The sequence below is a fragment of the Bipolaris victoriae genome (assembly GCF_000527765.1).
Source record: "Bipolaris victoriae FI3 unplaced genomic scaffold scaffold_46, whole genome shotgun sequence".
NCBI classification, from domain to species: domain Eukaryota; kingdom Fungi; phylum Ascomycota; class Dothideomycetes; order Pleosporales; family Pleosporaceae; genus Bipolaris; species Bipolaris victoriae.
Window position 1 is genome coordinate 175,182 of NW_014575346.1, and position 12,377 is coordinate 187,558.

Here is a 12,377-nt window from a genome sequence, read left to right on the forward strand (position 1 = left end):
GTTGAGACATGTTTGCGGACGTACAACTGACAACGCAAAGTGATACCAACATGTCCCCACGTGGGTTCGCATCTACAAGATCAAGTGCCGGTTATGTTCATATGGAATTGGCTCGTTGTCATTCACGGCCATAAGGAGATTGCTCAGTGGCCCGCCTGAGACTAGTGCTGATCATCTAACCCATGAAGCTTCCGGGTTTAAGTCTGGCGCTTACTATCCATATCCGCATACCTGTTACCTCTCCCATGGCTAGCTGCAGTGGGCACAATGTGACACCGGGCAAAGGCGGATCAAATCCGCGTATATAACATCTGGCGGCCATGTCTTCTCCCAAATATTCGTATATTCACTTGGCGACAGTGCCTAGTGCTGATTATGCGTCTTCCTCTGTTAGCCGGGCTCTTTAGCCTGCTTCAAACAGCCGTCACTCAATCCAGCTCGACCTTCACTCCGGCGCGTCCTCCGTCTTTACCACTAGCTGTCAAAAGCCCTTATCTGAGTACATGGTTACCTGCAGGAAGCAGCGGTGGAAATGGCGGGTACCTACCAGGCCAGTGGCCGTCATTCTGGACGTCCGTTTTCCTCAAAAATATTTTTGAACCTCTGAATTAACTGTCTATAGCGGTCAGTGGCTAGGTTGGGCGGGCATGATCAAGGTTGATGGGAAAACTCTCCTTTGGATGGGCGCACCCAGCGGCTTCAAGGACTTTGTAAATCAAACATCCTTTGAGTACACATCAACCAAAAGTATCTTCACTTTCAATGCCGACAACAAAGTCCAACTCAAAGTCACATTTCTGTCACCACTTACTCCAACCGACTTTAAGCGCCAATCACTGCTCTTCTCTTATATAGAGGTCGAAGTCTCAGCGTTAGATGGCTCAGAGCATAGTGTTCAAATTTACACTGACATTAGTGCTGGTAGGAAGACTTTCTCAAAGAAGGAGGATGTTGACTAACTAATAAATAGAGTGGACATCTGGTGACATTGGCGCCATAGCTCAGTGGGATTTTGGCACCACATCAGACGACATACACTACCACAAAGTGTGGAAGCAGAATCAACAGACCTTTAGCGAAGTCAATGATCGAGCAGAATGGGGAAATTGGGTGAGTGCTATCATTTACTTGTTGCTGACCTAAAGTCTGACGTTTCTAGTACTACGGGACTCAATCAGTAGAGGGGTTGACGTACATGTCTGGTGCTGATGTCAAAGTCCGCGAAATTTTCAACAACAGCGGCAAACTCGACAACTCGCAAGATAGCAATTTCCGAGCAATCAACGATCAATGGCCTGTTTTTGCGTACTCTCTAAATTTTCAGAAAGTAGGCTCGGAAGCGAAAAACCAGCTGTTTACCATTGGTGTGTGTCAAGACGATGCCATCCAGTTTCTGGGCGCTGGAGGACTTACGACTCTTCCTTCATTATGGAAGAGCTATTTTGCAGATGATCTCTCTGCACTTTCATTCTTTTACAATGACTATTCTGAGTCAACCAAGCTCTCCACTGAGCTCGATGATCAAATCTCAAGCGACTCAAAGGCAGCTGGAGGAGACGATTACGCCATTCTGACTACTCTGGCAGCCCGCCAGGCATTCGGCGCCACTCAACTTGTAGGAACCGAGGAGAAGCATTACCTGTTTCTTAAGGAAATTTCATCAAACGGTAACACGCAGACGGTGGATGTCATTTACCCCGCCTCGCCCATCTTCTACTACACCAACCCTGAGTTGATGAAGCTGATGCTCGATCCCCATTTCGAAAACCAAGAGAGTGGACACTATCCGAACAAGTGGGCAATTCATGATCTGGGTACCCACTACCCGAATGCGACGGGTCATCCGGATGGCCAAGATGAGCCTATGCCGTTAGAGGAGTGCGGAAACCACATGGTCATGGTTCTGGAATATGTCCAGCTATCCGGAAATACTGACTACATCCGCCAGCACTACAAGATCCTCAAGCAATGGACTGAATATCTTGTCCAAGACAGTCTCTACCCCGCAGAGCAACTATCAACAGACGATTTTGCCGGCCATCTCGTGAACCAAACCAACCTCGCACTCAAGGGTATCATCGGCATCGAGGCCATGTCGCGCATGTCAAGCCTTGTTAATGAAACAGCCGACGCCCAAAACTACACCTCCATTGCCCACAACTACATCTCTCAGTGGCAACAGCTGGGTATCAACAGCGCTGACAACCCCCCTCACGCCATCCTCAACTACGGAAACGCCAGCACCCACGGCCTGCTCTACAACCTCTACAACGACCGCCTGCTCAAGCTCGACCTCGTGCCTCAGCAAGTCTACGATATTCAGTCTGCTTTTTACCCTACCGTGAAAGAAAAATACGGTGTCCCTCTCGACACGCGAAACAGATACTACACTAAATCCGACTGGGAAGTCTTTTGCGCCGCTATAGCGAGCGACGAAACTCGAGACATGTTTTTACATGACTTGGCGACTTGGGTTAATGAGACGCCAACGAGTAGGCCGTTTACGGATCTGTACCAGACGAATGATGGCACCTTTCCTCCTGGCATCGAATTCAAAGCGAGGCCGGTCATGGGAGGCATGTTTGCGTTGTTATTACTTGATCGGGGTGGGTATACTGCACCGAAGAGGATTTCGTAAGGTTATGTAGTTAGTTAATACGAATTATCACTCTCTTTCTTTCCGAAAAAACAAAAACAAACCGAACGTACTACACATTGAACTCATTTCTTCTTCCCTTTCCCCTTCCCACTCTTCTTTCCCGCCTCATCATCCCCCATCTCCTCATCCAACTCCTCCAACGCCATCTCCGCCCGCACATTCCCTTCATACTCCACATCCTCGACCCACTGCTTCGCTACAATCCCCTTCCACACCGCCGCACTCGCCGCACTCGATATCACCGCGAGTCCCACCACAAACTTCGTAACCCCCCAGATACTTATCTGCGCGGCATAGCGCAGCCAGGGTGTTATTATGCGTTGTCTTTCTTCCTATTTTTCTATTCGTTAGCCTCCTCCTCTTCCTTCCTCTTCCTTTCTCTCCTCCCCCCGCAAAGTTCCTCCCGACCCCTCCCCTAAAAGTGAATAAGGGTAGGAAAGAAGAAGAGTTACCTCCAAATCCGGATTGACACAATAAAGCACTGCGACCAGTACCCCTAGTATCAACGCCAATAGCACAACAGTCAGAACCTGGATTATCGCCAACAAGATGGATATGTCGCGTGTGGTGCGCAGGACGGTAAAGCCGGCGGCGACGAGCGGGGTGACTTGTTCGAAGGCGGCATTTATCTGGCGGGAGTAGGGTATACCCATTTTTTCCCCTCTTTCTTTCTTTCTTACTTTATTTTACTTTGTCCTTGCTATGGCCGGGTGGGGGGTGGGGTTAAAGTATCGTGAATATTTTAGATACTCAAGGGGGGATATTTTTTTTTCGTCTTGGGGAAAAGGAAAGTAGGGAAGGGGGGTAGCTGGGAATATAGGATTGTTTCGTAATGTGTAATGCGTGTTGTGGTGGTAGTGGTGATAAAGTGGGAATGAGGGCCGCTGACGTCATGGTTGCTGAGTTGGAGGGGCAGGGGTGAAGGGTGGGTGTGGGAGGGTTGATTGGAGGAGAGGGTGTAGAGTAAGGTGATGGAGGTTTTTGGAGGATGTTGATGGGGTGTAAGGGGGGATAGGGGGTGTAGTGGGATATAGAGGGAGTTGGAGTTGCTTTTTGAGAAGTGGCTTGATGGGATGGTGGGAAGTAGGGTGTTTGAGGATCTTTGCATGTTTTAGTAGGCTGGGAAGTGATTTGATTGGTCCTGAAGTATTGGATTAAGGATAGTTATGTGTTTGTATTGATTTTGTGAAAATTTAGGGGTGCATGATTCACGGGTAAAGTTTGTGATACTTTTGGGAATAGGGATATGCACAACGTTCGTCTTCGCTCGGGATATTCGATGCTTCACGAAAACGTCAGAATCAGGGTACAATCTGTTTACCAAATACTGTATCCCATAACCCTATGATGGTTGGACGGATTCTTTTTCAGTGTTGTTTGATTTCCAGGTGTGCTTTTGAGAAAGTTAATACTCACTGGGTGAGCCCACTACTGCAATTGCAAACATGTGCTAATAGTGTTCTTTCTTCAGAGGCTGTACCATGATCCTTGATTGAGTTAACGGGACATCTGGAATGACCAAGATATGTTTATCCATATTCATAAGTGACTAAGTGCCATTCCGGTTGCCTAGAAAGTCATGGGTCATTAATCATGCCGCACTACTGTAAGGCGGACTACTACCCCGACTGTACCTCGCAGCCAATCACACATGCCTCTATACGCAACACAACTCCGCCCCAACGAACACACGTGAACAGGATTTACCTATTCCAATTCCAGTATTCTCTCTGGAATAATATATCTAACCATCTCAAGTCCTACTTCAATGCAATCACTTTTGTACTACCATAGACACAATGCCAAGCCCCTACATCGTCCGCGTCCATCCCTTCACCTCCCCAACACCACACTCCTGCGCATACGAGTACGGCGCAAGAGATTCACCTAATGCGTTAATATACATCGGCGGTCTAACCGGTGGACCGCAAACATCAGACTTGGTTCTCGAGATAGATAATGCCCTGCAAAACATGGCAGAAACAGAGGCAGTCTCGTACTCGGTATTCGAGTTCCGGATGCGAAGTAGTTACACGGGATTCGGATATTCGAGTCTAGAAAACGATGTCAAGGACCTCGCGGCGCTAGTGGCGTATCTGAAGGGCGAGGATGTGGGAAAAGAGAAGGTGGTGGTGATGGGGAGTTCGACTGGTATGCTGTTTTTTTTTACCTCCTGGTGACTTTAGCAAAAAGCACTGAGTTAACCGTTAATGAGTAGGCTGCCAGGCTATCATGACATACGCAACCACTCTTCCAGCACCGCCTCCAGTGGACGGATACATCATGCAAGCACCCACTTCGGACCGCGAGACTGCTAGTCTACTCATGTCCCCAGAGTTCCTGCATACTACTCTTCAGCACGCTGAAGATCTTATTGGAAAGGGCAAGGAGATGCAGATTATGCCCCCAGATCTTATTCCTTCGATTTTCTCGTCGCCGATTAGTGCGTATCGCTGGCATTCGCTTGTTTCTGTTGGGGGAGATGACGATTTCTTTTCTTCTGATCTGCCTGCTTCTACGATCGAGTCGTTGTTTGGTAGACTGGATAAGCCGACATTGATTATCGTGTCTGGAAAAGATGAGATGGTGCCGCCAGCTGTGGATAAAGAGGCGTTGTTAAAGAAATGGGTGGATGCCACGCCAACGGGTTTGGCAAGTGATCAGAGTGGTGTGCTGCCAGATGCTGACCATGAGTTGACTACCGATGTCGGCATGAAATCTTTTATGGGCAAGTTTCATAGGTTTCTCAAGGACCTGGAGAGGATAGGGTAAAAGCAAACCGCAGATGATGTGGGTTGGTATTTTAAATTGAAATGATCTATTTTATTCGTGCATGATGATTGGATCACCTTCTACTGACCAGAGTAGTCAATTCGTAGCATGACTCTGCATGTTTTCCATACCCAAAATTATCCATAACACCCATTTATCTCGTTTATCGTTTTTGAATCATGCCAGGTCGCCCTTCCAGCCATTTCAGTTCACAAGAATGCTGCGGCGGCGGCCGCAGCCATGACGCCGAACTCAGCGCCGAACCACTGCCCCGGAACTGCTGTCGGCATCGCCGCGCCCGTCGAGCTCGCCGATGTAACCCGCGCCGCAATGACATTTCGTACGATACTGAACTGGTCGCTAACCTGCTGCTCCTTGAAGGCCCTCGCGCGACTCGGCAGCGCAGTATACCAGTCCGGCTTGGAAAAGAATGTTGGTGTCTCATCGGCCATGGTAACTTCAGGAGGGATGCTATAGTTGGAAGCAGTTGAGACAAAGGCGTCGATTTCCGAGCGCGCGGAGGTGAGGGAGGATTGATAGGGCTCGCCGAGGGACCTTGTGAAAGACGCGTAAGCGAGTCGTGCGTTGAGGAAGACGGAAGTAGTCCAACTGGCAGCCTGAAATGGTTATTAGCGGGATGTAGGATTGATGCAGCGGATGGTACGTACGTCCGATGGGTTTGGGAATGAGGGTATTGCGGATGTGGGAATTGGAGGCTCGGTGTACACCATAAAGTCGGCCTGGATGCCTGTCGCCGCCGCGAGGATAAGAAGTGGTGCTTTCCAGAACATGTTTGTTGTTGGATGATGCAATGTGAAGGTAACGAGAGGATAGGTACTACAGCACGACAGCAAGCAGTATGCACGACGCAACGAGCGGTCGCGCTATATGGGAATCAAGAGCAAGTGTAGGAGGCTTCATGTCAAGTGTCGGGTCTGGGCGGGAGATATCCCAAACATCATCCAAGACTTGGATCCTCGTATCAGACGGCGCTGGCTCCACATTGGGCTCATGGCGTCGTGGCGTTCGTATGTCGTCGTGGATTGAGGCTATGCAATGCCATGCGACGCCAAGTCTTGACGGTTAGCACGTGCATTGCAGCAGAGTCTTATGTAATCTATGATGTCTGATAAAGGCAACTGGCTGAAGATAATCAATATATTTATATAATGTAAGAAAAAATTAAGTAGAAAATATACACACTAATAGATCTACTCGCGCTATAACAACAAGTATAGAAACCTAGTTATTCTACTTCCAAGTTCGCTTAGTACATTGGGTCACCAACCGCGGAAATAGAAGCAACGCAAATACCATCCTTGCAGTAACCAGCGGGTGTGATCCATCCCCAGAGTTCTAAATTCTATTAGCGGCGTTTTGAGACCAGTGATCTCGACTGTACTTACCTACTTGCCTGCCGTTAGCGAAGATAGCGGAAATAGCTCCTGAAATAGTGGCCGAGCATGCACTGGTGCCTCCAGTGAGGTGGTCGCAAGTGATGGTGAATGGAGCGGTAGCAGTAAGAGGGATATCGGCAGTGCCGTAGCACCGACCCTGATCGCACCACGCTGTCACAGAGCTACTCGTTGCGTACTTGTCGCCATCTACAAGTAGAGACTGAATAGATCCTGCAACGGTGACAGTGCATTTGAAATCAGTGCTGCAAACTCCAGACACTAAAAGGATATATTAGTAGCTTAAAGAATAGTGATATAGGAGTGAACTAGGGAGTAGACATACTAAGACCGTAAACAGCTCCAAGAACACCGGAAAGACTCTTGTCAATGACGGCTGGCATAGCAGGCAAGTTGTCAAGAGTCAGGATGCCTTGGCCCTGGACCGGGGCTGAGAAAGACGAAGGCATAGTCGGGTTTGCGGCTGCAGTGGTAGTCGTTGTCCTAGTAGAAGTAGCAACAGCAGAAGAAGGCTTGGCTGTTGCCAAATTCACATTAACGAGACCACTAGAACCGGCAACACCGACGCTGATGCCCCCAACGCTGACTCCAAGAAGAGGGGAGGCGGTCACGCCAGCAACAAAAAGAAGAAAGAGAGGAGTAGTGAACTGCATTGTGAAAACTCGAAGTGATTGAACAATTTACAACACGAAGAGAGAGAAGCCTCTGATGGCCAAGATAATTAAATGTAAGACGCTGATAAAACGAGGTAGAGATGATTGATCCTGACGATGGTAGATGAATTGGAATTCGCGGTCGCTTTATGCCCGTTGAAGAAAGTTTGTCGTAGAGTGTGTTTTGATCTTTTTTGTTGTCTTGAAGCGAACTAATCGTACCCGATCCACATTCCGAAACGCCTTAGTTGCCAAAACTCTATTCCTTGCGCTCTCTATACCAAAGATTTCAAATTTATGAGGCTTCCAAATTTTGGTATAGAGTGACTATCCTTAAGCAGGCTTAGATGCAGAGAGCACTCTGACCAAAAACGCCCGCATAATTGAGGTTCCGCACTTGTCGCGCGAACAAGTTTTTGAAAGTTTCAACACGCATGCAGCCAATCATAAACTAATAGCATAGCTCGTATCGCCTAGCCTTGGGGGATTATGTGGCGGTTCTAGAATCGATCAGCCGCACCCCTACTTTTTCAATCCGCTTTGGGCCAGAACACTGTCTCCAGCACACGTTTTTCCCCCGAACTATGAAACTTTTACATTATCCGGTACATAGGAGGACTGCAAGCGCCTCTGCGATATGCGCTAACATCTACACCATGTGTGCAATCGTACGTTGCCCAGCCACTCAGCATTATTTGGATCCATAAATCTCCAGAATAAGGAGAACTAAGCTACCTGCAGTCTCTGTCTACGTTTTTAGACAGTGCCATCTAGATCGCAGACCCAGAGAAATAACTTTAGAGAAGCTAAGGACCCCTTTGGCTGACATGGAGCTATTTCGCCATCTAATTATAATTGTTAGCGCAAAATTCGTTTGCAAACATGGTGTAAAGCACAGTTACTCTATGGTATACACCGTGGCTGGCTACTCAAATCCGAACTCGGCTATGTTGATTGCACAGTAGAGTAACAACATTCAAATTGTGAAAAACCTAAAGAGATGCAGAATGGCTTCATCACCCTAATGCAACGGCTGGCCAAGACATCTTCCTATGACATACTGTTACGTTACCAGCGTTAACTTTATATAACACAATAATTGATAGTTTTTCGGCTAGCGGGATCTGGACAACGCCACAACGTGCGTGAACAGAGAACCCACACGCAGTGGCAACCGTCGCAGTAGGATGATGACTGTAAGAACATGAAATTTGATGTAGTTTCGCCCATGTTGAAATTATACGAAATAATGTATTACTTGAGGATGAAGATGATTATGAGACTGCCAGTACTGGCACACGCTCCTCTAAGCCATCTGTTCCGTCATCACACACCCCAAACCGGTCTTCAAAACTCATACCAGGCTCGCCATCGCGAAAGCACGCTGTGTTCTTTGTTGCATAATCCCTAAGCGCGTTCCAATCCCGGCATTGGTGTAGTTGCCCGTCACCAGCTGTCCCATGGCCATGACCATAGAGCGGAGTGTTGTCCGCGTGGCACATGATGTGCTGGCGGAGGGCGTCAAAGCAATGCAAGACGTGATCCGAGGGGAAGATAGGGAGCTCTCGGCGCTTTAGAGTTAAATATGCGGCGCGAACAATACGCTATAGTAATATGCTTAGAGAATTTTTCTGATAAAAGCAAAAGCTAAAAGTCAGATGAGTGACGTACGAGGCAGTGGAGTTGATGGTAGGCCTGTAGGAGATACAATCCTTTACCAGGCTTTCCGGGTATGTCCATGGAGGGAGGCCACTTTTGAATGTGTTAACCATCAACCGTTGACCCACACTGTCAGGGTTTGCAGGAAAGTGGTTCGAGCTAACTCACATGGTTCTCTGCCGCGAACTCATGGTCCACTGCGATATGACCGTGTGCAGTGTTGATGTTGTCCCACAGCGGATCAGCTTCCGAGGCGTTAGGTGCACCCCATGGCGTATTCCAATAGAAAGGAACGAAATCGATGGGAAGCGACTCTACTCTAGCAAGTTCACTGGATTGTGCATCGGGGGCGTTGGGCGAAGCAAGGCTGGTAGGTGTGGTGTACCAGATAGCAATGGACAAGCCTAGTACACAGACATTGGCGATTGTAAGCACTGTTAGTGCTATAGTTCGGTAGAATCGTCCGCGTGTCGAGTCGGGATCCGGACTATGTTCCGAAGCGCTGTCGCTTGACGATACGAGCTTATAGCGAGCAAACATGGTGACGATAAATGTGAGATGTAGCGACTGGAAGACGTTGCAGTAAACCTGCAAATCAAATACTCACGATGGTCAGCATGATATGTACATCGTGCACGGGGCAAGAGTTAACGAGATGGCGTATTTAGAGTTTGCGGCCGTGCCCGAGATAGTGTGACGTGCCAATACCGTGGATCGATCTGAGTCCGGCTTCAGTCTGTTGCGATCGAAGACCAACCCTCTTCTTTAAACTAGCGTCAGGTATCGGTTCTAGGCCGATGTGTGGGCAACGTTCCACATGTCATTAATTCCCCTTTCCCGGTTTTTGGAACCTATACACGCCACTTTCGCTTGCAACGGACGGCCTTGCGTGCATCCATAGATCTGGAGGCAAATAGGTCTTAACTAGGTCTCTCAACCAGTGTTCGGAGGGTGTGCCCTTAGATGTCCAGGCATGCGTATGGGTTGAAGGATGGCTAAACTTAGTCTTTCACAGCTGTGAATGCTATGTGGTACATAACCCAAGAGAATACCACTTGTTAATGCTACTACAGTCATTCCATAATACCATCTCCAGGTCGCTGAATCGCTGGCAAAATGGGCTACGAATACATCAACGTTACTTCGTGCTTGGCCACTGGTATCGCACTCACAGCTGCAACTGTTATTGTCGTCACCATTCGACTGGGTGTGGCAGGAAAGAAGGCGAACAGATTTAGAGATGAGCGTTTCAGCCAGCATCTCGACGATTTGTTTTGTCTCCTGGCTCTTCTCCCAACTATTGGTGTTTCTACCGTTATGATCTATGGTAAAGCGCAACTCAAATACGAAAAAGCTGGGGGGTTTTTTTTTAGCTAACCATCATTTTAGGTGCCGCTAAGGGAATCATTGGCGGTCATAATGACCCTAGCAACGTCGAAGGCTGGATCTACAGCACTACACCCGAACTGGTAATCTTAGAGAAGGTGAGTACCCTTGTTCTTTTCTCGTGTGTTTACTAGACTAAAATTGTAGTAGTGTGTGTATATGATCTTCATTATGCAGCCGTTGGCCATTGGTTTTACGAAACTCGCATTCCTCTTCCTCTACCGTCGCATATTTACATGGCCTAGCTTTCAGTGGACTTCTCTGGTTTTCATTATCCTCACTGTCGGTTTCATAATTGCATTCTTCTTTGGGTTCATCTTCGACTGCCGCCTGAACTTCGCTGCCAACTGGGGTTCTCTGGCAAGCATTGCCGAGAATTGCCCTTTTGGATTTGAAGCGACTATCGCATTCACAGTCCTGGATGCCTTTTTTGACCTGTGCATCCTAATTCTGCCACTTCCTTGGGTGAGTCTCGATGAGCGGTATTTAAAAGAAGACTTGGTGCTAATTACGGTTCTAACAGATCTGGCGTCTACAAATCCCCACTGTCCGCAAACTTCAGTTGTGTGGTGTGTTCCTACTTGGAGGATTCGCTGTTGCTTCTGCAGTTGTTCGCATGGTCATCTGCATCAAGCAGAACACACCCTCTGCTGCCCTCGATCAGCAGTACATCATGGGTATGCCCACCTATGACATCACTGGCATAACTTCGCATGGTCTTTTCTGGACTGTTGTTGAAACCAACGTCGCTCTGATTGCATGCTGCCTTCTCAAAATGCGACCTGTGTTCAGCATATCCGGTCTGGGAAGTGCTATGGTGTCCATGGGCTCTTTCCTCCAGAGGGTGGGCTCCAGTATGGGTACTCATAATTCCAAGAGTGCAAGCAGCGGCAGCGGCCAGTTTAGTAAACTATCTGCGGCTACAGTTACAATTGGTAGCACGCCCCGTTCTCGAGCGGATTATTATCGCTCTGCAGAGAAGGACCTTACTGGAAGCGATATCAGTCTCGTCGAGATGGGCAACAAAGTAGAAACGGCGACTGTAGAGCTCCCGTTACCCTCCCCAGTCGCCATCTCGAGCCTTGATACAAACACAGTACTCCCAATGGTCCGCCATGGAATCTAGCTTCGTCGCTATTTTAATGTCTTCTAGTATTTATCTTAATGCGGCTCTAGAGTTAGTATTTAATACCCACAATATGAAAAACACATATAAGATAACCCTAGCTGTTCTTACAGATTGTAATTCCCTCGAAGATTATCCATATAGTTTTTATGCAGTGTATAGAGGGCTGACGACCCAAAATACGCTGCCTAGCACTAATTCATCTTCTATTGTCTTCATGCGCGTAAAGAAGAGACCTGTAGGCCTAAACATAGACCTAAACCCTTTCTTAGCTACGCTATAGACCATTGTCAAGGTTTCCGATGTTACGAGTAACAGCAGGAATGACTCCTCTTCTAAAAAGGAAGACGAGAAGTCGTGAACACTTACTTGGGTTTACGTTAGAAGTAGAAGATTATCATTGGGCGATAGTGACCCTCAACCTCCTGTAAGGGGCGAGTCCAAAAAGACTATGCGCGCCACCTACTATGCTAAAATGCATGCACAAGACTACGAGCTTATCGTATAATATTGGTAGTTGGATATTTATACTCCATCTCGGCGCACGCAGCGCACGTCGACATGACACTTGGCAAAGCTGTGTCTGATGTGCAACGTGGCGGTGCTGCTTGGCGAAGAGGCAACAAGGCAACAGGATGCAAGCGAGATTAATGCATGCGGGGGCAGTGCATCATATTGCTATAAATCGACTCTTACCAACGACTGTC

The 12,377-nt window shown here is 48.0% G+C and overlaps 7 protein-coding genes across 7 annotated transcripts; 3 read left to right on the forward strand and 4 right to left on the reverse strand.

The window, feature by feature from the left end:
* Positions 1-375: 375 nt before the first annotated feature.
* COCVIDRAFT_100210 (hypothetical protein) lies at positions 376-2,638 on the forward strand (the record flags this gene model as incomplete). The annotated part of the gene is made up of 4 exons (XM_014700786.1): positions 376-572; positions 623-921; positions 971-1,110; positions 1,160-2,638. 4 exons carry the CDS (start codon positions 376-378, stop codon positions 2,636-2,638), a joined length of 2,115 nt encoding a protein of 704 aa, XP_014556272.1.
* Positions 2,639-2,781: 143 nt separating this feature from the next.
* Positions 2,782-3,312, reverse strand: COCVIDRAFT_44033 (hypothetical protein; the record flags this gene model as incomplete). Its single annotated transcript, XM_014700787.1, has 2 exons — positions 2,782-2,991; positions 3,112-3,312. Coding segments are annotated over 2 exons (411 nt in total), but the record flags the coding sequence as incomplete, so codon positions are not given.
* A 1,146-nt stretch (positions 3,313-4,458) lies between these two features.
* COCVIDRAFT_100184 (hypothetical protein) lies at positions 4,459-5,431 on the forward strand (the record flags this gene model as incomplete). Its single annotated transcript, XM_014700788.1, has 2 exons — positions 4,459-4,810; positions 4,875-5,431. 2 exons carry the CDS (start codon positions 4,459-4,461, stop codon positions 5,429-5,431), a joined length of 909 nt encoding a protein of 302 aa, XP_014556274.1.
* Positions 5,432-5,640: 209 nt separating this feature from the next.
* Positions 5,641-6,222, reverse strand: COCVIDRAFT_38145 (hypothetical protein; the record flags this gene model as incomplete). The annotated part of the gene is made up of 2 exons (XM_014700789.1): positions 5,641-6,048; positions 6,100-6,222. The coding sequence occupies 2 exons, from the start codon at positions 6,220-6,222 to the stop codon at positions 5,641-5,643; spliced, it is 531 nt and encodes a 176-aa protein (XP_014556275.1).
* Positions 6,223-6,698: 476 nt separating this feature from the next.
* COCVIDRAFT_38146 (hypothetical protein) lies at positions 6,699-7,499 on the reverse strand (the record flags this gene model as incomplete). Its single annotated transcript, XM_014700790.1, has 3 exons — positions 6,699-6,794; positions 6,842-7,107; positions 7,172-7,499. The coding sequence occupies 3 exons, from the start codon at positions 7,497-7,499 to the stop codon at positions 6,699-6,701; spliced, it is 690 nt and encodes a 229-aa protein (XP_014556276.1).
* A 1,274-nt stretch (positions 7,500-8,773) lies between these two features.
* COCVIDRAFT_38147 (hypothetical protein) lies at positions 8,774-9,698 on the reverse strand (the record flags this gene model as incomplete). The annotated part of the gene is made up of 3 exons (XM_014700791.1): positions 8,774-9,103; positions 9,171-9,251; positions 9,327-9,698. The coding sequence occupies 3 exons, from the start codon at positions 9,696-9,698 to the stop codon at positions 8,774-8,776; spliced, it is 783 nt and encodes a 260-aa protein (XP_014556277.1).
* Positions 9,699-10,274: 576 nt separating this feature from the next.
* COCVIDRAFT_100279 (hypothetical protein) lies at positions 10,275-11,670 on the forward strand (the record flags this gene model as incomplete). The annotated part of the gene is made up of 4 exons (XM_014700792.1): positions 10,275-10,485; positions 10,548-10,642; positions 10,695-11,009; positions 11,068-11,670. The coding sequence occupies 4 exons, from the start codon at positions 10,275-10,277 to the stop codon at positions 11,668-11,670; spliced, it is 1,224 nt and encodes a 407-aa protein (XP_014556278.1).
* Between the last annotated feature and the right edge of the window lie 707 nt (positions 11,671-12,377).